We start from the raw sequence: 24,479 nt of genomic DNA on the forward strand, positions 1-24,479 counted from the left end.
AGTATTATTGATCTGCATTTGCTGACTTGAATTGCTGAGTTTGTAGGTCACCTTGAGGTTATTTTTTACTGAAAGTATTAAATCACATCAATAAATTCTTCTGAGCAAGTGGCAAGTCTGTTAGATAAGTAGCGAAAAACAAAACCCAACAACACAAAAAAACCTCCCTATTTTCCTTCCGGATGAAATTCAAGGCTAACAGTCTTTAGCTAAGAGCTAAACTACACATTCTGTTCAATGTGCTGTCACATTTTGGGGTTGAAGTGTGCATTTTCCCGCTCTTTATGGAGACTCCCGATCTGGGGCACAGGGAGTTAACTCTCTTCCTCACCTGTATTATTGCTCCATGAAAAGGTCCCCTCCCCAATACTGCTTTTTTCCCTTGGGTACCAATAGCATCTTCATACCCAGAACAAATAGAGGTTTCACTAGAGGCAAATTTCATCACAATCAGAATGTAGAGGGAAACTCGGCTGCCCAGGTGTCCTAATTTACAGGCAACAGTCCTCTATTTGAAGGACTGTCCAATCTAAGCCCAGTAAGAAGGGGGAACATGGGCCTTGAAGTCGCCCATCAACAATTAGCACCTAGACAGTAGATTGAGCAGGGAGACATACAAGTCACATTCTTCCTCACTACACTGAGATATATTGTATTTCTATTTAAATCATAGTTATTCCTATATTTGCATATGAAATTGTTATGCAAATTGGTGTCCTCTTCCCTGCTGATGCTTTCCTTCTTTTGGGCATAACTGGCCACCCTCGGGGAAAGTGTTAAAGCCTATTCCAGCTGCCTCTGGTTCTTGATCTGGATTGGGGAGGGGTGTGTGCTAAAGGTCCTATTAAACATCAAAACAAATGCCAGTAACACAATTAACATAATATGAAGTTGGGCCCTAATAGCATGGCATCCAAAATCATTGCACAGCTTTCCAAATGGAAAAGAAACCAGCTGCTACACTACCAACAGTAGTTCAGCTGACAGTTTTTGCAAGATTTTTGTTCAGTTGCTACTTGAAACTATGTGAATTGATGGGTCCGACATTCAGCAAGTCCCTATAGTTATTATGCTTTTAGCAAAACTCAGGGCCAAACTAAAGGTAATGTAATGTGTGATGGGGTGAATACAATTTGTGTGCCTTTTATATAACACTTTCATACCACTTTAATAGTGCAATATCCTGCTTGGTGTAGATTAGGCCATGGTTAGGCCACTAATCCTTTTGTAGCAAATGGTTAGTGAGTATGTCATGGTTAGGATGGTTCACATGACATGCTAAACCATAATGTTTAGCTCAAAATGCTTAACCACTATGGCTTAGCATGTCATCTGAACAGGGTCATCAAAGACCTTGAAGTATTTCCTGGGGCTAGATATACACTAGTGCTTTATTGGTATTGAAGTTCACTGATAACTGTTGGACACATTATGCATTCTGTATACCACTTTTCTAGCGTTATTTCCTGCTTTTTATTTCCTATTATCCAAAATACCGCAGTAGATGACATTGGCTCAGTTCAGACAACGCATTTCTCAACGGTGGTTTTAGAACTCCACAGTGGAGGTTTTTATGCCACCATTGAGAAATGTGTTGTCTGCCAGGAAAACTCCACCCCACGGTGGAGTTTTTTTGGAAAACACTCCACACTGAATATACACTCTGTGCAGAGGAGAGTTCCTGCACAACTGTTGTGTTACGTGTTGTGTGGAGGGCTCCATGGAATTTTCCATTGTGTTGTGTTGACTTTCCCCACTGGCTGCAGTGGCTCTTGGGAGAACAGAAATCATCAAGCTAAGAACACTCAATCACATGCTTTACAGATCTCCCTACAAGTGTATTATAGGCACTGCATGTGAAGCAGTCTATACAAGTCATGAGGCTCCCTGGTTTAAGTGACTGGTGCTTTGTTGGGATTTTAGTTCCCATTCCATAAAATGGGAACAGGAATCACTAATAGCATAGGGGTGTGGTAGAGATGAATAAGATAAAGATTGTGAAGCACTCTGCATTCAAATCTGTGCCTAGATGCGAATTTTGGAAGCATTACAGCTATCTAACTCAATAAGGGGCTTTGGATCACACGTTTCTAATTAACAGCTTTCCAGAATTAGAAAATATACTGCAGGTTTGTAGACCACACACCTAGTCAGCTGTGGCAAGTAATGCCATCCATGTACTACAAATTACTAACAGGTAACTTTTATGGAATTATTTCCATGCCAGATATTCTGCAAAGATTTGATGTATCAACAAATGTGGTTAGAATGAGAAGCATATATCAACTGCTCCAACAGCACAAAACATGTTGCTACCCTCATGTTGCGGTGATGTCCAGCAGCCATGCCATTGTGAATGTTTCAGACCGAGGTGCCAGACAGTAACTTTATCTCTAACGGGAGTCTATTTCAATTTTCTCCCTGTGGATATTATACTGGCAAGAGAGCACCGACAGATTTAGGTTCATGAAATGCAATGCAAAGAGAAGACGGAAAATATTTTTACTGCATGTACTGTATGTAGCAAATGTCAGATTGAAGATGTGGTACTTTCAAGTCTATCGCCCTTTTATCTTGGCTTCCTTTCAGTCATCACTCTCCCTGCTCTTGGCTGGGAAATGTGATGGCAAAATATCCAGGTAGGGCCAACTGACATATCGACACAGCAGCTGCAGCAGTAACAGAGAGTACTTTTAGAATCAAAGGGCAGATGAAAAGGTGAGGAGCTCTTTCTGGAGGGAAGTTCAGCAGAGCGTTATGGCTGCTAATAGTCCGGACACTGTGAGCAGCCAGCCCTGGCTCTCTCCTGAAAAGAGAGACTCAAGAGACTGGGGAGGGACAAAGCTTGAGGGAAACAAAATAGCGGAGCACGGTGACTGCTTGGTATGTTTTCCATCTTAGAAAACTCACAGAGCTGTGGTGGAATTCAGGTTCCACCACAGTTCCTAATTACGATGCAGTGATTAAAATATTGCCAATTCATGGTTTCTTGTTTCATAGTAAGGTTCTTGTTTCATAGGGAAGGAAAGATGCCCTGGGTCTTACAATTGCCCTGGAGAGGCACATATCAATGTTGACAGAAAGCAAACCTCACCTGAGAAGAGAAGGAAGGGAGGCCTCAAATGAACTGAGCCATACACAGTGCAATCCTATGCATTTTTTACTCAAAAGCAAGTGCCACTAGAATAAGTACAGCTTATTCTCTAGTTCAGGGGATGGACAATATGTGGGTGGCATGCACCCTCCCCCAGACTTTTTGGGGTGCCGGTGGCAGTGGCCAAAAAGGGACAATTTCCCCCATTAAAGCAAGGTGTTACATGAAAGGACCAGATCCGCACCCCTTGATCTTAAAGTGCAGCTTGGAACTGAGCTATCTACTAGATTTCACACTTCTTTGAATGTTGCAATTTGGTTCTCAGCAGTGAACATAGCAAAATACGCATTTAAATTGCATCCTGAGAGAAAATACATAAATAAACATTATTTTGAGAGATTCTTTTTTTAAATTAGCAGGTTAATTGGGAAATCATATGGAACAGAATTATGGGTAAAACATATCCAAGTGAAACAGCCCCAAAACGGACATCTGTAACCCTATCTTTCTAATCCAGTAAAGGTGATCCATCCATGGAAATAGACTTCTCCTTGTGTGTGTGTAAATGATGTTTTCACAGGATAGTCTCTTATGTAAATGTATACATGCAGAATCTCTGGTTTAAACCTTACTTATTGGGTCCTCTGATTTTAAAACGTATTTAAGATAGAGGTTTATCAAAAAATTGTTTTCTATAGTAACTGTTGGGATTAAACCTTTCACTAGTACTTAAATTATTTGTTTAATTTCAGTGTGTTCTTTGTCTAAGAGGAGGCATCTTTGCAAGTAGATATCACCTAAGCAACTATGAGCATTCTCTGTCTCATTGTCCATCTGCCCCTGCCCTGCACCGCCACACACACACACACACCCCACTCAGTCTAAAGCTCAGATGAATGCCAAACATGCTGTGGGCACTCCATGTACAGAAACACCCTCCCTGGAGTGAAGCTTTAGCTGGACAGGAAATTATGCACATCACAATTTGATGCTGTATATAGTCAGGAGCCACTTTATATTTGTGCTTCTCTGGTCCTTTCTTGCTCGTGAAACCTCATAATTATGCTTCTGCTTCACCTCCTTCTGCTTTCCCCCTTATTTATGGCATGTGTATCAGCTGATATTTGATTGCTCTTTTTGATACTTTTAAGACTTTTTAAAAGGAGGACAACTCAATTCAAATAGCCTATGCCTAATTTGCTTTGCTTGTAAGCTCTCTCATCCACCTATTTGTAGTTATTTTGTCTTTTCTCATCTATATGAATCCTAGGCAACATCTTAGAGGGACTCCAGCAACATCACTGATCCACCTCTCCATCCACCTCTTTTCAGAAATATACCGTTTGGGCCTGAGAAATTGCGTTTGGATTAGGATCAGCGTTGAGTTGACTCACTCATCCCCCCTCTCTCTCCCCCTCAGTCGTCCCGCTAGTGTCCCATCAGCCATTGCTGCAGAAAAGCTATCCTGCTGGCTGGACGAGAGTGGCAGCTGCTGTTTTGATCACTCTTGCCTGGTGACACAGTGGCTGACGAAATAACCAACAGTGGCCAAAGAAACAACCAATGGTCAGGGCCAGTGCCAGACTATTTTGCACCCTAGGCAAGGTGAGCTGCTTTCACCCCACCTCCCAAAAGAAAATGCCGACTTTGATTTTGAAGAACATATGTTTCCTGGAAAAAATAAGAAGCACAAAACTTGACACTGCTAAATTTATTTTAAAGTGCAAGAAATACGTCATGCCGATTATAGCAAACAAATTGGAAAGGGACATCTATGGGTCTAAAATGCATTATTTAATAGGAATATCACCTCCAAATCATCCCCCCAACTCACACGCATGCACACACACACTCCGCATCACTCACTCCAAACAAACACATGCATGAACACATGCATTCACTCAAAGACCCCCTGCACCCCATTCAAGTTCCGGAAGTCCAAATGTGGAGCCTCCCACCCACACCCACACCCCAGCAACCTTGGTTTCACTTCGGTGGGCGAGATGGCGCCCCGCGCCTGTCCAGCCGAAGCAAAGCCAGGGATGCTGGGGGGGGGGGGCGGCTCCATGTCTGGACTTCCACCCGGAAGCCGCCCTCCAGGGCGGTTTCCAGGTGGAAGTCCGAACCTGGAGCCACCCCCACCCCAGTTTTGCTTTGGCTGGACGGGCGTGGGGCGCCATCTCACCCACCCAGGCCCAGCTGAATCCTCAGGCTGGGCTGGCTCACAACCAACGCACATGAGTGCTGCGCTGTGCCTGGCGCCCCTCTTAGCTTGGCGCTCTAGGTGGCCGCCTGAGTGGCCTCTATGGTAGCACCGGCCCTGCCAATGGTGCCCATCACTCAACACAATAACCAATGGTGGTTCAAATAGCCAACTCTGCACAGCGTTAGTTCTTTGCATATGTTATTTCGGCTAAAGCCTTTTAAAAAAAAATCCCTTCACACAACATGATAACCCTATTAACTATTTAAACCACTGTTGGATATCATGTTGTCTGAACCCAGTCAATGTAGGTCTATTTGGGCAGAGCCTGAATTTGGATTTGTGTGTGTGTGTGTGTGTGTGTGTGTGTGTGTGTGTGTGTGTGTGTGTGTGTGTGTTATACAACCGTGTGCTTATTTAAGCACTAAAGAAATTAAAAAAAAATATTATCATGTGAGTTTCGTCTTAAGCGATGAATGGCCTGCCTACAATCGTAAGAAGTTGCCCTGTCATTGACCTAGTTTGCAAGATTTGTTAACTGTGGGTTGCTTTGGAGCACAAAGGAGCAAATAAGCATGTTGGCTCCTGATGCTCAGTCTGTTCTGCTTCATTGTGGCATCCAAACCTGGAGCTTTTAGTTGTTGTGAGTTCCAGATTTAGATGTCACAAAGCACAGGAACACCCCGCTCCTGGGTTGTTTAGCAAAGCAGGAGCAGGTGAGCGGTCTGGAGACAGCATGCTTGCTCCCAAACATCATGTTTAATTATGCAATTATTGAATCTGTCAAAAAACAACAACCCAAAAAAGCAATAGTACTATGTTATGTCAGTTTAGGATTCCATTGGATAAAGCCCCATTTCCCCAAAGGTTACTTATTTTTCTTCATGATGTGGGGATATGGAGTCTAGCAGCTATTGTATGTACTTTGCTCATTTTTACTCTAGGGTAGGTGCAGGGCCCCTAATCTGACTCTTAAATGTCCCCCTCCTGTACTAGAATGCTGATCCAAAAATGAAAAAAAGATAATAGAATCATAGAATAGTAGAGTTGAAAGGGGCCTATGAGGCCATTAAGTCCAACCCCCTGCTCAGTGCAGGAATCCACCTTAAAACATCCCTGACAAATGGTTGTCCAGCTGCCTCTTTGAACGCTTCTAGTGTGGGAGAGCACAACCTCCCTTGGTCATTGGTTCCATTGTCATGCTGCTAACAGTCAGGAAGTATTTCCTGATGTCCAACCGGAATCTGTCTTCCTGTAACTTGAGTCCATTATTCCGTGTCCTGAACTCTTTGATGTCTGAGAAGAGATCCTGGCCCTCTTTGTGACAACCTTTCAAGGATTTGAAGAGTGCCATCATGTCTCCCCTCAATCTTCTCTTCTCCAGGCTAAATGTGCTAAAGATGTAGCTGCTTGACAGAGATTTAAAGTAATGTCTTAAGTTCTCCCAGCCCAAGATCACCCTCTTCCCATCTAGTACAATATACCAGGTGTGTGAATGTGTGGTGCTAGAAATTGATGGAAAGGCTGCTCTGGATTCAGTAATGAGCCTCCTACTGTGCTCCCAATGCAGAACTCACACATGTTTGTGTGCACACACATACATGCCCATACACCTGGGCAATTAGATGGGTGCTCATAGCCTTGTGTTATGCGTGCTTCATTTCTTAGAATCACATTTCATGATATTTGGAAGCTTACGCAGTGAGAGAAAATCAACAGACCTGGTAATTTGACAGCAATAATGCAAAAATGAAGAAAGTACTGTATAGTAAGCATATGAAGGGTTTTGCTCACTGCTGATCCAGCATGTCTCTTCCTGCTTCTGGTAGGCATGGAGTGCCATTACTTTTACTATATTCCAACTTCATTCCCTCTCCCCAACTATGTTCAACCTTACTGTACAATTTATTTATTTATTAAATTTTTATACTGCCCATCAGTCAAAGCTCTCTGGGCAGTGCACAACCAAAAACCATAAAATATAAGAAGTACAACTTTAAAACATTAAAAAGTTTAAAAGGCAATATAAAACCAGCTACATTAAAAACTAGGGAAAGCCTTTGTAAAAAGGTAAGTCTTCAGGAAGCGTTTAAAAGATATTACGTTTCCTGCCTCCCGAACTGCACGAGGGAGGGTCCTCCAGAGGGTGGGTGCTGCTACAGAGAAGGCCTGCTGTCACGGTTCTTCATGGAGACATTCTGTTCATTTGGGAATGGCCAGCAGGACCTCCTCTGAGGATCGTAGTTGTCATCTGGGTGCATATAAGGGGAGGCGGTCTGCTAGGTATGCTGGTCCCAAGTTGTTTAGGGCTTTGTAGGATAACAACATAACCTTGTATGTGGCTCGGTAACTAACAGGCAGAGCTGGGTGTCCCCGTGAGCACTCTAGCTGCTGCATTCTGCACTAGCTGCAGCTTCCAAACCACACACATGGGTTAGCCCCACATAGAGCACATTACAGTAGTTTAATCATGAGGTTACCAGTGCATGAATGACTGTAGCATAAATTTGTAGGGTTCCTTCCTTAACATATGATATATAGCCATGACAAGGCTACACTGTCATCATGTCACTCATGAAGTTCAACATCATATTATAAATGACATTTACATTTTCCCCTGTGTACTGGATCCATTTCACACAGCCAAACCAAACCTTTTATGGTCTTAACAGAACCAAAGAGAAATGAAATAGATAGGCTCCCTGTTAACTTATCACAGCCTACTCAGATACTGACAGTCATACCTACATCACGTAAATATATATACCAATCCTAAAGCGTGATTCTAGATCTTGCCTGTGGGTGGCAGCATCCTAGTCCCTGAGACACTGGGTTAACGAGCTTTTGTGTTGGAATTTAAGTAATGTAGCATAAAATGATATTGGATAAGGTAATCTCTAGTCTAAGGCTTGTAACTAACAAGCAGGCAAAGATAATTGTCAGTCGATTCTTTACAAAAATCTTTGTACTGTTGTCCGTAAATTATTTTTACTGAGTTCAATAGAGTGGGGAGCGGAGAAGGAAGCTAAAAAACATTTTCAGGAAGGTGGAAAATGTAAATGCTTCCTGAAAACACATCTTTTCACGCTGGCTTTCCCTGTACCTGCTGCTGAGTTTACTTTGGGTATCGTGGTATTTAAAATCTTTTAAAGCTTTATATGTTTTGATCTGTTGTATTTTATGGTTTCAGTTGTGAACTGCCCAGAGAACTTCACCTATTGGGCAGTATAAAAATATAATAAATAAATGCTAGCAAATTCTCCCTCTGAAGTAGGGGCGGGGGAAGGCTGGTGCCTCAATACTCTAGTAACGCCTTCTTACTCAAGAATGTGATGCCATTTCTAATTCGTCATTCAGGGCAAGTGACTGCCAACTATGATTTTTTTTTTTTTTACAGGTTATCAATTTTCAGGATCAAGAATAACACGGCGCCTTCGTGTCACTGGGGAAACAGCTTTGGGAGCAAGCAAATTCCATTTATCACTCTGGAGTTGTATTTGATCAGCATTGTAAACAAATGTGAAATTGTAGTTTTCCCCCCGCCTTCCACAATTCTCTTCATTATTTAGCATCAGGCATATAGCAAATTCAGCACACAGCATGTTGTGATACTAAAGCTGGATCTATACTACTGCTTTAAAGTGCTTTATAACAGTTTTATAGTGTTTTAAAGCAGTTAAAGCGCTTTATAACTGTTATAAAGCACTTTAAAGCAGTAGTGTAGATCCTGCCTAGGTAATAGAATAGTTTTTCCTTAAAAATAATACATCACAAAGTCTATATAAGGTTTATCATTTTCACAAACAACTCATAAGTACAGAAATGCCTGTAATGGCATCCCATTATCCCCACCATAAGATTATTGCATAACTAATTTTGACACACTGTTATTATACGTGTTAATCTTCAAGGTCACTGACTTGAGGAAGTATCAAAATAGTAACTGGAACTTCTTTGCTATGCAACAACAGCTACTTTTCTTCCTTGTCCTCAGGAAATCCAAGATACGCAAATTATTCTAAGGTAAACCCCATCTTACCTTCAGCTTCTCCTTCGACAAACAGTCTCTTGCTGAAGTTCCTCTCTTATGTTTTTCTAACTCCATTTCCCAGGAAAAGAAAGACTCAGATCCCATAAAGAAGTAACTTAACTGGCCACATGTTAGACATCACAGCTATACATACTCGGATTGTGAGACAGAAGTGTATCAGGCTGTCCAGGCGATAATTTCTTGTTAGCTAGGGTTTCCATTTATAGACTTAGAAAATTCACAAATAGAACCCTAGCGGGAAGGCAAGCAACTGGCTTCAGATAACAATAAATGCCATGTTGGCATCAAATAAGTTGATTAACATGAGCTCTACCAAACAACTTAATTTTAGTTACCTGGGGCTCTGCTATGAAATAAGCCCTGCTTAAGGCATCCCTGAAGAAATAGGACGAATGCTGGAGATACAATCCTGAGATAAAAGACTACTGTCAACCAAATGCCACTTCATAGCACCACACTCCATGTAACCTTTGTTATTGCTGCCACGCATGGCTGTGTAATCCAGAGGGACACCATCACATGTCTACGTTTCTCTCGCTTTTCTTCATAGAAGGTGCTCCATAAGAACTTCGCCAACTGTTCTTTAAAGTTCAGAAGGTAGTTTGGGGCTTTGTGTCAAGAGCTTTATGAAGGTAAAAAACCAGCAGCCAAACCCACATCAACTGCTCTTTTGCCAAACCTCCAAACAGATATTTTTGAACATTTCAGTTTAAACAAGAATTTTGGGCTGCCTCCAAGGGCATTTTCTGAAAAGCAAACATGCTGAGGCACATGCAGGGATCATGCCCACAAGCAGACACCATCTGAATCTATAGGACTATGCAGGTCTGATTCTTTTCCTAGTAGCAGCCCACCCCCCCCATGTCACTTGACACTGGGCATGGAGGAGTATAAAAGATAATTTACAGTACTATATAGGGAGCCATTGTGTGTGTGGCAGGCGACCGGGGGTGGGGGGTGGGGCGGTGCGGAGAGAAAAACAAGATTGTGGCCGAATTAGTCAGGGAGGAAGAAGGTAAAGGTGACTCCATGTTGCAAGCAAATGCACTTGCAGATGTATGCCACTTTACACTGTATTCAGACATGATTACAATGAAGTAGTGAAATGTTCCTCTTCCAGCTTTCTGCAAGTCATGTGAATGTGTTGATTACAACAGATGTGTCAATTGCAACTTCAAGGCAGGGAGCTAACATATCAGTCTTTTGATGTGGGTGTAAAGATGGTGGGGAACCGCGCCAAAGTAATTAAAATTTCCTAGAGTGGTGAACACAGATACAGGTTCTATTTTCAAAGTGCTCAGCTCTGATTATTTGGATAGATATGCAAATGAGCTATTCTTGCATACAAATGAGCTATTCTTGTATCGCTCAATCGAAATCTCAAATTATGCATAGGTAATGAGAGAAATCAGAGCACCATTTGAAAGCAGAAGCATATAGCTGCATAATTCTCTCTTGAGTATTACAGGGCTAGTTCTTAAGGTTGCAGATAATAGTAATGTAAGGGCAGAGAAATTGTTCATTTTTTAACTGAAATAGCAAAGTTACATTTTTCCAAACTAAAATAAAATAAAGAGCTGTTGTAGCTTAACCTACTTCACAGGGTTGTTGTGAGGATAAAATGGAGAGGAGAAGGAATATGTAGGCGTTGGGTTCTTTGCAACGGGGAAGCGGGATATAAAAAACAATAATAAATAATAACAATAAACAAATTAAAATCAGAGGCCTTGGTGACACTTGGAAGGATCAGTAATGGGCTTCTCTTGGAGACTTCTTTTCTTAAGTGACTTGGCATGATTCTGGCTTGGCTGGGCTGCTTTGAACTGTACGTCTGTCCTGTTCCCCTGGAAGAATTTCTTCATGACCATATGAAAAGGAGGACAGGGCTCCTGTATCTTTAACAGTTGCACAGAAAAGGGAATTTCAGCTGGTGTCATTTGTATGCATGTAGTACCTGGTGATATTTCCTCTTCATAACAGTTAAAGCTGCAGGAGCCTTTCCCTCTTTTGTATCTGGTCACTCTAGTACAGGTCCTGCAGCTTCAACTGTTGTGATGAAGAGGGGATTTCACCAGGTGCTGCATGCATACCAATGACACCCTTTTCCTATGATCACCCTAATGTTGGCGATTGGGGTACATGTACCCTTTCATTCCAAACCCCTGCAAGCACACACATAAATGTGTGGGTACACACACACACTTTTGCATAGCATAGGATGCAGGCTCTGTTGTCTTGTTAGCTGTAGAAGAATAACCTGGCAGCCGTTCTGGACTGATGAAAGTCAGGAGTCCAATATTAGCAACTCTGCTGGGAGGAGGCCCATTCCCTGGCTCCGAGATAGATTCCAAGGTTTACAACAACAACACTCCCACTGGTTGCTACACCAACTAGAGTAATGTTGGCTTGGAAGCAATTCACAGCCATTTGGGCAGCAGCTCTCAGCAAGCAGAGCACACATGCCCTGTAGCAAGAACAAGTTGTCTTAGAGTGTTTTCCCCCACACACATTGCACTGAAAGGGCCTTTGAGGCTCTCTCCTGACTATTTTGGTGCCTTTATGAATGTCATTAGCATAGCAATGAAGGTACACAGAGCCATATATCAAGCACACTTACATTCTAACCCACTAGATGTAGGGTGACCATATAAAAAGGACAGGGCTCCTGTGTCTTTAACAGTTGCATAGAAAAGGGAATTTCTGCAGGTGTCATTTGTATATATGGAGAACCTCGTGAAATTCCTTCATCACAACAGTTAAAGCTGCAGGAGCGATACTAGAGTGACCAGATTTAAAAGAGGGCAGGGCACCTGCAGCTTTAACTGTTGTGATGGAAATTTCACCAGGCTCTCCATATATACAAATAAAACCTGCTGAAATTCCCTTTTCAATACAACTGTTAAAGATACAGGAGCCCTGTCCTCCTTTTCATATGGTCACCCTACTAGATGCAAAAGAAAAATAAATAAAATAAAATTGCATCTTGTGTAAGAAAATGTAGCAGGAGCCGGTCAAGCAGGGGTTTTTTTTTGCTAGTCACTTGACAATCCTGGTCAGGTACAAAGTTTTTGGCCTTGGGTAGGACATCTCTGGAAGCTGTTACTGTTACAAGCCCTTTCACTAATGGATTTTAGACATGAGTTAAAAGAAACCCTCTTTAAGTAGGGTGACCATATGAAAAGGAGGACAGGGCTCCTGTATCTTTAACAGTTGTATTGAAAAGAGAATTTCAGCAGGTGTCATTTTTATATATAGAGAACCTGGTGAAATTCCCTCTTCATCACAACAGTTAAAGGTGCAGGTGCCCTGCCCTCTTTTAAATCTGGTCACTCTAGTATAGCTCCTGCACCTTTAACTGTTGTGATGAAGACAGAATTTCATCAGGTTCTCCATATATACAAATGACACCTGCTGAAATTTCCTTTTCTATGCAACTGTTAAAGATACAGGAGCCCTGTCCTCCTTTTCATATAGTCACCCTACTTTAAGCTTCATCGCATGTACCTGTTTCCCTCAAATTATCCCCTACAGCATTTAGCTGTTGTTGTTGTTGCTAGCTAAATCATACCCCGGGCAGCAGCACTCCTAAGATCCTTTGCATACCAGAAAATGGGTTTAAGGGGGGAAATGTAAAAAAAATCATTAAAAAATCAACAGATGACCCAATCTGATTCAAATTTGGTATGCTTAAAGCTCTCCTGAATATCTATTACTGTGCCAATTTTGATGTCTTTATCTTTAAAACTTACCCAGATGTAAGCATTTGTTTATTTTTTCTTTAAACCTATCAAATCCTGCTCCTGCACCCCCAGTGGCCGCTCGGAAAACAACAAATGATTCTCTCCAAAAGTAGTACCACAAAAGGGCGGTTCTTTTGCCTTTGAAGCACAATTAAAGCAGGGAGCATGGGAGTACTTCACAGTCAAAGCAGATTATAAAATGGAAAACTTCAGAGTACTTCACAATAAAAGCAGTTTATAAGCTGGAAAACTTTGGAGTCCTTTGCACGCAATTCGCAGTGATTGCACAGTATAACGCTGGTGTGATAAAGCTCTATATTCCCTCAGGGTTTTTCAAAACAATATGGTAATTTGCAAGTACATTGCGTACTTGTGTTGTCTTTCGCTGTTGTTAGTTTTCCATTTTAGTTATTTTATTGTTTGATACCAGCCGTTGTAATTGCCTTGGGTGCTTCAGTGATAGAGTGGTGATCAGTATGTTTGTATTAATAAAAATTAACATGAAGGCTGCAATCTGTGCACACTTACTTGAGAGTAAGCCCCATTGAATACGTGGGCTTGATTTCTATGTAAACATGGGGTTGTACTCTAATTTCCCCTAAATAAATAGGTGTGTAGCTAACATTAGAGTAGCTATAGGTATTGTAAATTTTTATAGTTAATTTGGGGTGTGTGTCCTTTTGATTGTTTATGCTTTACAAAATGTGCAACACTTGAGACACGACTTGTGACACTTTTCACGACAACATCCCCAAAGATGAAGAAGACAAGTTGTATCCCATTTTGTCAGTTAAGATTTTGCTAGAAGACCCCATACACTTTGAGACAGGGTTGTGCTCATAGGTACTTGTGGGAATATGTTGTAGTCTATGAACTACATTTATGTAAATAGGGAACAGGAAGCATAGACTCTGCAAAATAAGTCAATAGTGTCTTGGGCATGTGGGAGTCCAGTTCATGTGGTGGCTATACTGGCTGGGGTCGATGGGAGGTGAAGTCCAACATCATCTTGGGACCCAAGATTGCCTTAAACAAAAAACAAGGCCTCTCAATTTGGGGGAAAGATCGATTAGGATGATAGGCCATCATATGATATCTTGAAACAGTTTCCTCAACAGATTGATATTCAACCTCACTGCAAATTGTTTTACCCAGTTCTGAGTGAATATTCTCCTTCTCTCTAGGGAGATGAAGAGAACACAAACCAGCTGGCACACAGCACGTTATCCTCACCTGGCAAATGCAAACCATGCTGGTCCATAATTCTGCTTCATCAGCTCCTACACCACATCAAAAATAAAACCATCCGACACCTAGATGTCTCTCTCAGCTGAATCTCAGCATGTGTATGCACACAAACAGCATTCTTATTCTAAAGCCTAGTTCTCATTAGTATTTATTTATTGCATTTGTATAACACCCCATGGCCGAAGCTCTCTGGGCGGTTTACATAAGTGTGCCCAGGCCGTACCACCTCTTCCACCACCACCTCCTCCTCCTCCTCCTCCTCCTCCTCCTCCTCCTCCTCTTATTATTATTATTATTATTATTATTATTATTGGCATTTATAGCCAACATTTTTTTTCCTTTTTAGGAATCCAAGGCAGTGAACAGAATCCTCCTCCTCTCCACTTTATCCTCCTCCACTTTATCCTGTGAGGTAGGCTGGGCTGAGAGTCTGTGACTAGTCCAAAGTCACCCAGCCAGCTTTCATGATCAAGGGAGGACTAGAACTTGGATCTTCTAAGTCCAACACCTTAGACTACATGTGTTGGTTCTCCTGGACCTCTCAGCGGCCTTCGATACCATCGACCATGGTATCCTTCTGGATAGGTTGTCTGAGCTGGGAGTTGGAGGTACTGCGTTGCAGTGGTTCCGCTCCTACTTGGATGGCCGATTCCAGAAGGTGGTGCTGGGGGATTATTGCTCTGTGCCGTGGCACCTAAGCCATGGGGTTCCACAGGGCTCTATCTTATCCCCTATGCTGTTTAACATATACATGAAGCCACTGGGGGAGGTTATCCGGAGATGTGGACTGAGGTGTCATCAATATGCAGATGATACCCAGCTCTACCTTTCCTTTTCATCAAACCCAGGTGAGGCAGTGGCTGTTCTGAACCAGTGCCTGGGCACGGTAATGGACTGGATGAGGGCTAATAAACTGAAATTCAATCCAGACAAGACGGAGGTACTGTTAGCGGGTGGTTCATCTGTCCGGCGAGGTGATGTTTGCACTGCCCCTAAAGGATCGGGTCCGTAGTTTGGGGGTGCTCTTGGATCCAGAACTGTCACTTGATGCACAGGTGAACTCAGTGGCAAAGAGCACCTTTTACCAGCTTAGGCTGATATACCAGCTGTGCCCTTATCTGGACAGAGATAGCTTAGCTACAGTTATCCATGCTCTGATAACCTCTCGTTTGGATTACTGCAATGCATTATACGTGGGGCTGCCTTTGAAAACGGCCCGGAAACTTCAACTGGTGCAAAACAGGGCAGCACGCTTACTAACAGGGACTGGCCGGTGAGACCACATCACGCCAGTCCTTTTCCAGCTTCATTGGCTGCCAGTCCAGGCCCGGGCCCGATTCAAAGTGCTGGTATTAACATTTAAAGCCCTAAACGGCTTGGGGCCAGGTTATCTGAAGGAGCGCCTCCTCCCATATGTACCTGCCCGGACCCTAAGGTCATCCTCAGGGGTCCTTCTCCGTGAGCCCCTGCCAAAGGAAGTGAGGCAGGTGGCTACCAGGAGGAGGGCCTTCTCTGCTGTGGCACCCCGGCTGTGGAATGAGCTCCCTAAGGAGGTTCGCTTGGCACCTACATTATATGCTTTTAGATGCTAGGTGAAGACCTTTTTATTCTCCCAACATTTTAACAATCTATAAATACATTTTAACATGGTGTTTTAAATTTGTAATTTTGCATTGCTGCTGTTTTTATCTGGTTGAGCTTTTATATTATATTTTATAGTATGGTTTTATACTGTTGTTTTATACTTTGAATGGTTTTAATTTTTGTGAACCACCCAGAGAGCTCCGGCTATTGGGCGGTATAGAAATGTAATAAATAAATAAATAAATAAATGTGGGGGGTCCATCTGAGTGATTACTCTTCCATGTCAAAATGCCCTCCACATAGAAACTAGATATCAGAGAGAGCTTTCTAGCTTTCTCCCTGACTTGTAGAGAGTTGGACAGATTCATTTCTTTCTGTATTCAATTATGCATTCAATATAGCATTCAATTATGTGTGCTCCTACCTGAAGTGGTACAGCCCGGAGACTTCCTAAGAACTAGGCATGTATGAAATAAAAAATCCACCTAAGTCCTCTTCTGATGAACTGTGCCTCTCCAGGTGTTTCCCAGGCTTATTACCTTCACTGTTTTAACAGGTGATTACCAAGGAATGAGCTTTGAACCATAGACATACATAGATCAGATAGATATACAAAGACTGAGAGTCTTTGCATATCTAAGACTCTATGGGAGGAAGTTGAGAAAGCAAGGCCACTAGCCTTGATATACCTGCTCTGTATGTAGTTTGGTTCTTGCATGTGAATTGCATGATGGGATTGGAATGATGTATGTGCCTGAATGTGCTATAATGCTGAAACTGCTTAATTGGAAGAAAATGCTTAATTGGAATTTCTAACTGCGAAGGCCTTTTGATATAGTATGAGACAAATAAGCTAGCTTGATAAGGATGTTCAATCTGACATTGCTAGAAGAGTTATGAGCCACCTGTTGATAAGGTATAATGATAATGAAGAAGTTTTCTTTGATCTGTCTTTGTTTTGCTTTAGAATTTTGCCAGTTGCTAATTGGTTAAGATGCGACTGTGTATAAATATACCTGCTTTTCATACTGCCAGGGGAGAAGTTCTTTTTCAGTAGGACTCTCTCCATACAGCTGTATTATGCATAAAAAAAATAGAGTTGCCTTACAACCAAAGTGGATTTTTATACTTGACAAAGTGAATAGTTTTTTCCCCTTTATTTTTGCATCTTTGTTTTTTAAAAAAGATTTTATTATTTTTTTAAATACAAAGACAATATACAAACAAACAGTTTAAATCTAATTATGGTTAGCGTGTCACCTCCCCTTTTCTTTCTTTTCTTTTCTTTTCTTTCCTTTTTTTTTTTTTTAACTGTATAGACAAAAATATGGATGGAATCCATTGATTGCTTGGAGAATTGTTCTATGATCCTTCAGAACTACAAATTATATTTTGCCTTCTTTCCACACTTGGAAAGGTGTTGATCAATGCTGCTGAATATTTTCTTGATTTGTATATATGAATCATTTGTCTTGTAGGTATTTTACATAATCAGTGATTAATCTCTAAGAAGAAAAGTGCCAAAGCTCAGAATGGCTGGAAATATCATCTAACCAGGAAGCAATTTTTCCATTATCCTGGCAGTGGTTGACTAGTGGTAAGATAAATGTACTCTGAACATGCTCAGAGACCCTTTTCCTTTATCATTATCATTCAGACATTAAAAATGTGTTCCAGAGCAGAGGCCTGGTGCTCGTTTGGGTGAAACTAAGATCTACGTATAGTTGTATTTCAATACATGCAGTTTGCCTGCTGTTATCGTCAGAGATCTTACCTTTCAGCCGACACGGAATCTGAGGATGAGGGGGAAGTTAATCTTGTGAGGGATCATAGTCCACATTCCAACAGTGGCAACTGCTGCTGTCACTCTTTGGACAATACTGCTTGCTTTTTAAATGCCAGAGCGGAGGGTGAGATAACAAGGCACGGGGAATGAAACATTACACACAGCATTCCGTACCTTATACTACAGCTGCCTCTTGAGAAGCAGAAGGACAGAAACCTTGAATGCTACATATTCACAATATCCTCCCCCTACTTGACCCTTGTTCTGAAAGGTTCATGGCATGAAACATGCATGTATTTGTTACCGCCTTGGAGCTAAAAGACAGAAAAAAATGTGTAAATGAAGCAAAGAGAAGTCAGAGTATGCTTCAGTGCAGGAGAATATGCCAAGAGATGAGGCCAGGCTGAGGCCTTTAAAAAGGAAAGCATAGCTTTGCGTGTTTGGGGTGGCCTCAAGGCTTTGCAGGAGCAGCCGATAAAGTGAAAATAAATGGAACCAAATGCAAATTGCCCACCTCTGGTTTAAACTGTGGGTAGGCCAGAGCAGTTCATGAACTACCTTCAACGTAACAGAAAAGCAGCAAGAAATACCATGAGAGTGTTGTTTGTGTTTTCCTAAAAAGAATATTTTATTAAGGAGGGTAAAAAGCATTGTTTAAACAGTCTGAATAGAGATGAGTTTCTGTATTCTCTGTCTCTTCAGGCTCAAAATCGTCAGGGTCTTGGGTTAACTGGTCAGCATCTTCGTCTGAAGTGGACGGCCGTGTTAGGATGATTCGAGGTATCTTGGGTAGCAGAGGGGAAAAAGAGAAGTACATGGCAAAGTGCATCTAGAAAGAAAAGCTAAAGTGTGCTCCTTTGCCGAATGGCTAATTGTGCATATACATGGAAGTTACCAGTTCAAGATTTCATTTTACTTTTGTTCAGGTCAGGGTTACATTTCCTCTTCAACAACAACCCTATGGGGCAGGTTAGGCTGAAACGTAGTGACTGGCTCTCTACCCAGTGAGATTCAATGCTGCCCAATGAGATTCAAATGATTTAAACAGGGTCCGTCCCCCCCAGACACTGCAACCACTACATTGGCTATTAAATATCACATTCGTTTTCATTGTGACTTAAGATTTCTAATGTCATGCAAAAGGTTAAAATATAGTCTTCTGTGTAAAAATTCAAGGGTTGAAGGAGAGTTGCAACCCATGCTGGAAGATTGCAGTTTTTAATCTCATATGCTGCCTGAACACTGGAAAAATGGGATCCAAAGTAAATAATCAGAATCCCATGAAGCTGGCTGGTGGGAGATTCAGGACAGATAAAAGGAAGCACTTCTTCACACAGCAAATAGTCGAACTATGGAATGTGCTACCACAAGAAGTAGTGATGGCCACCAAATTGAAAGGCTTTAAAAGGGGGTTAGAGAAATTCCTGGAGGAGAAGGCTATCAATGGCTACTCTCCTGATTGTTATATACTACCTCCAGTATTAGAAGCAGTATGCCTATGTACACCAAGTGCTGGGGAACATGGGCAGGAGGGTGCTATTGCACTTGTGTCCTGCTTGGGGGTTCCCCGGTCAACAGCTGATTGGCCACTGTGTGAACAGAATGCTGGACTAGATGGACTCTCAGTCTGATCCAGCATGGATCTTCTTATGTTCTTATGTAAGCCCCCACAGTATTGATGGTGATACTACTTCCATGTTGTGTTTTGTGAATTTCTATTACTTGCTCAACGTGCTGTCCAGTTGCTGTTGATGGGCAACTTCAAGGCCCAGCTCCTCTTTCTGATGGTTCTTGGTCTTTAAATAGAGGACTGACCTCTATAAAAGATGGCACATGGCCACCCTACATATTTGCACAGGTTTCCTATTCATAGGCAGGATCCTAAGTGTGTTCAACTGAACCCACTGAGAATCCTGCTTTACACCTTCGTGCTTATCACACATCCACAGTGAACACCAGAAGGGAATTTATGCCCCCTCTTGAATCTGAATAGGGAATATACCTAGTGAATTTGTACAATCCCACAAAGGTTAATAAAGATGTATTCTCAAATCCAAATGTCACTTTGTCAACCAGCAGACATGGAGAAGTAGTCAGTGATTCCACCCAGAGAAGAAAATGGTCCAATTTTGTTCTTACTTTTATAGAAATGTGAGCGCTGGCTCCAGATTTGAAGGCTTAAAGAGGGTAGAGGGTTGGGGGTGGGGACACATACTAGCCTCACCCCCTACATCTCTGGGTGCAAGTATGGCATCATCATTTTGAAGAAGGGCCTAGTTTGAAAAGAAGCCAATGTTGCTGTTTCGGTACTCTAATTTTCTACCATGTGTGGAACCACTAATTTAGAAGTGGGGAAACTGTGTCCTCCAGATGTTATTGGATTCCAATACCCATTAGCCCCAGCCAACATGGCTAGTGGCTGTGGATAATGGGAGTTGCAGTCCAACAATATCTGAAGGGCCAGAGGCGCTTCATCTCCACACTAATTACTTGTTCACATCCTTCATTTCAGAATGCAATATTTGTGTTTATGATTAGAATAGGAAAGCATCAGATTAAGGGGGAAAGTAGCAGAAAAAGGCACAGACAGCAGTTGAATAACCTCAATTTAACTTCATTCATTCAATTGACATGAATCAGATGCCAAGGGATAAACATAAAAAAGAGCAGGGGGGAGGGAGGAGAAATTTAACTATATTTTCCAAAAACATAGATGGTAGCAACACATCTTCACCCTCTGTTGTTAGTGTGTTGTTAAAGTCATCCTCCATTACTTACTGTTATAACATGGTTTATTGTCTGGAATGGTCCACTTTTAGATGGTGTCTCAGCAGGACCAGAATCAGGTGTGCTGGGTTCGGAAATAAGGGCATCCTTAAGAAAGAAAGAAAGCTAATTAAACTTTTCAGGCATTATTGAACAAGTTAGGATATTTGTAACTGTAACTTTCCCCCAGCAAGTGGAGATTTCTAGTGAAAAAAACGATCAAATTAAGGAAGGAAGGTAAGTATTTATTTATGTATTTATTTTATTTATTACATTTATATACTGCCCCACAGCCGAAGCTCTCTGGGCGGTGAGAAAGTGAGAAAGTGGCCATTTATACATCTCCCCAAAAGATGACATGCAAAAGAAGGCAAAATAGGAATCAATTTGCATAAACATTGCATATGCAAATCAATATATGTATAGATGCAAATGTAGAGAGAATTATTATATCTCAAATAGAAGTAAAGTATATTTCACAGTAGTGGGAAGACTGAGACAAGGTGACCTATTTGCCTGCCTACTCGGTCTGCTGTTCAGGTGCCAACTGTGGATGGGCAACTTCACGGCCTCTCCCTGCTCTCCCTTCTGATGATTCCTTGTCTCTAAAACAGCCATGGACAGGACAGCCCTTCAAATAGGGGAAGCCTTCAAACAGAGGACTGTCCTCCATAAAGTAGGGCACATGGCCACACTAGCTAGGAGCTGTGATGTTTTTCCTCTTGAGGGGAGGGGACTTGTTATTCATCACCCTTTTATACATTACATGTGTCTTTCAGGTAGCGTTTCCAAGTGGTTAGGCCATGTAGGGGGGCTTCCTTGTGGTTTGGCCAGACACCTCAAATTATGCAGCCAGGATAAATTAGTATAAAACAAGCTTCATTGAACAATCAACAAAGGGTTCGGGTTAGGGCATTGGAGCAAACAAAGAATACAAAGAAACCAGGAAGTAAACCTATAAGTTGTCTGCTTCTCCTTAACCTGCACCTCTACCACTTGGCGAACTCTGTTGAAGAACCCCTGCTCCATGCACAGATTCGGTTCTCCACAAACCCACCCCTCTCCAGTCTGCTAACATGGGCTTTCAGCCCCTCCTTTTAAGGGGTAGATGGCCAGGCAACCATGCTAGCTTGGACCCTTACCTGTGTGTGATTGCCAAGGCCAGGAGATAATAAGGAGGAGTCTTTTGGCCTCCATCCCACGGGCCAGGCCCCCTTAAACAGAACTTCAGGTGAGAAGGACAGCTTCTTGCCACAGGGGTGCCTTTGTGAAATCCACAAATGGTAAGGGAGGATAAACCTCACCTGAGAGGCCTGGCATTGCCAGAGGGGAGGGAGTTAAACCGCCCCTCTTCCATACTATTCTTCCAGTCTGGCTGGAGGAATGGTAAAAAGAAACACCTCAGGGGGCAAACAGACACAGGCACAACTGCTTGTCAGGTCTAGTTTGGGTCTGAAAGGCAACGCATCAAGACTATAACTCAGAAATCCTCAATCTGGTGCCTAAAAGATGTGTTGGTTTACAACTCCCACCATTCCCAGTCATGGCCGACATAAACAAACGTTGCTTGTAGCAGGGCTGCCTAGGCTCATGGCAAGCCACATGCATTGTGGCTAAACTGGAAGCCTTTTTTAAAAATATAAAAAGGATAGAGATGGTGGCACTGATATTCTTGTGACCAGCTGTAACTCAGGCGGTGATGAGCAATCCAGTTGTCAGATATAATCCATTTCTTAAAAACCAGTGGATTAGAGGAGATGCCTTCGACTATATCAGGCCAACAGTCTATCTAACCATAAAGTCTTTTCCAATCCCGCTGCCATGAATCATGAACAGATCATGCCAGGAATGGAATCGAGGGCTTTACATACACATGGGCATGAGCTCTGTCACTAAGCCTAGGGCTCCATCCTCAGGTTGCTTCACAACAAATGTTTTTGTCCCGTGATCATATTGATCATATTTGTCTTTCATATTCATCTTGCTTATATATTTTTTCCACTATAAAAAAGAGTGAAATTATTACTACTGCTAACAGTGCCACCACATGGAACTAAAGAAAATGCATTCATTTATAGAGCAATGCCCTGTTTAGAGTAAATGCTTAAGTCCCATTGAAATCAGTGGTGCTTAAGGCTGCAATCCTATACTCACTTATCTGGGAGCAAGCTCCATTGAACTTGATGGGCCTGTTCAGACAACATGCTAAGCCATGGTTAGGCCGCTAACCCTTTTGCAGCAAATGGTTAGTGAGCATGTTTAAATCCTTAGCTATCCATATTCACTAGGTACATGAGATCTCTGTTGCTGTTTAAAATTCCCAAGGCTACACAGATAAGTAACTAAAAGCTCTCCCCACTGTATCATTTACAATTTGTTTGTTTGTTTGTTGTTTTGTTCCAAGTTACTATTTAGTTTTATTTATTTATTTTTAAAAATGCAAAATCCAAATGGTGAGATGTATACAAATCAATAGGCAGTATTAAATGTTGTGACTATAGTTCAGTAAACCGAACCCAGTAAACTCTCTCGGGCAGATGCTTCCCTCCGCCAACCTTTGCAAATAGTTTTCTGGAAGAAATTCCACTGAAAATATTCTCACAAAAAGAGATAGCCATTTTCTTTCAGCATAGAACTCCTGCTGGAATACAATGCTGGAAGAAGGTAGGCCACGGCTACAGCCAAGACCACACTGATTATTCAGATGATCATGTTTTCTGCCTCCCCCAGTGTTCTTTCAGACCCAGGTTCAATACCAAGTGTCCTTCAATGATAACATTTCATAATGCAAAATATGAAACCAAAGACTCTTATACCTCCAACACTTTGTCTTCAGATTGCACCCCAGCGAAATCAACTGGATTATCTTTGGATACATGCGCTATTAAGATTCCCTGGGGAGAAAGAAGTCAACATTTCAGACCTAAGAGGTGAATGTGTTAGCTAGAAGTTTCAAAGTGAATAGGGGAAAATGACCTCAAATCACATGGTAACCAGTTATTTTGATTGCCGTGTAATAAAAAAAAATGAACCCAACCTCCATGGGTTAATAAGTTCAAGCATATACACACAAAGAGTGCCACAAAGAGGAAGGAACAACTGTAAAATGAACAGATGGGATAGAAAGTAGTTGCATTAGTGTGTTAGCTTCAAATGGCGTCACCTTGAATTTAGCCAGAAAATGACAGTGCCAATGAGAGACAATTACATACATCCTCCTTTCAGTCGTCATCATCATCTTGTAGCCATCTAACAAAAAGCTGTAGTCAATTTGATTAACCCTGGGATTCAGCATAAGTCAACCTTGTTAAGGCTACTGTAATACAACATTGATGACTTCCAAAGAAACTATGGCAAGACAGGACTAGCTTTAGCAAATGACTATTTTGGTTTCTCACAAAAAGGATTAATTGGGAAATGTGGGAATAATGAAATGCACCTCATCATTTTCTTTACATGAAGATGACCCCTTTCCACCAGCAATGCTAATACCAAGGCTCCCCATTTGACTGCACACAGTAATCGTTATCTGGAAGAGAATTATAGTTAATAATAATGTTGAATGGCCAGTTTCAAGGAAACACAGCAGCTTATTCGTTCCCATTAGACAGGAAACAGCTCATGAAATGCATGCAAAAGAACACACATAGGCAATGAATGAAGCAACCACAATGCCTGTGCTACAGTAATCAAATCATGACTACAGAGAACCAGAAGGGTAACTTGTGAATGGTAGGCCAATTCAATTAATCCTATATACATATCTGGTTATGATTTCTATGGCACTGAAGGTATGGAAGCAGTGGAATCCGAGACAGCTCATCAGCAGTTATGCTCACCCCAAACCGCCCACCCCAATCTTGACCCTTCCACCTGTTCTCCCTCCAGTTTCCTACATCTTGTGAATTGTGATGCAGTGCAGTGGGACTCATATCAACTGCTCCTCCTGGGCTGGAAGACTCACTGACCTGTCAACACAAAGATACAGATCGTAATTGGGCAGCTTT

General features: G+C 41.9%; 1 protein-coding gene across 2 annotated transcripts in view; it reads right to left on the reverse strand.

Annotated features, from left to right (window-relative positions):
• The window catches only part of MLIP (muscular LMNA interacting protein), a 74,804-nt gene extending 65,279 nt beyond the window's left edge, over window positions 1–9,525 (reverse strand). Inside the window, exon 1 of one of the 2 annotated variants that reach the window (XM_063125052.1) lies at window positions 9,337–9,525. In XM_063125052.1, the coding sequence (XP_062981122.1) occupies window positions 9,337–9,432 (96 nt within the window). In that variant the 5' untranslated portion in view covers window positions 9,433–9,525. The remainder of the gene's footprint in view (window positions 1–9,336) is intronic. The other variant, XM_063125051.1, reaches the window with a different exon arrangement.
• Between the last annotated feature and the right edge of the window lie 14,954 nt (window positions 9,526–24,479).

This window comes from Elgaria multicarinata, chromosome 4 (assembly GCF_023053635.1).
Source record: "Elgaria multicarinata webbii isolate HBS135686 ecotype San Diego chromosome 4, rElgMul1.1.pri, whole genome shotgun sequence".
NCBI classification, from domain to species: domain Eukaryota; kingdom Metazoa; phylum Chordata; class Lepidosauria; order Squamata; family Anguidae; genus Elgaria; species Elgaria multicarinata.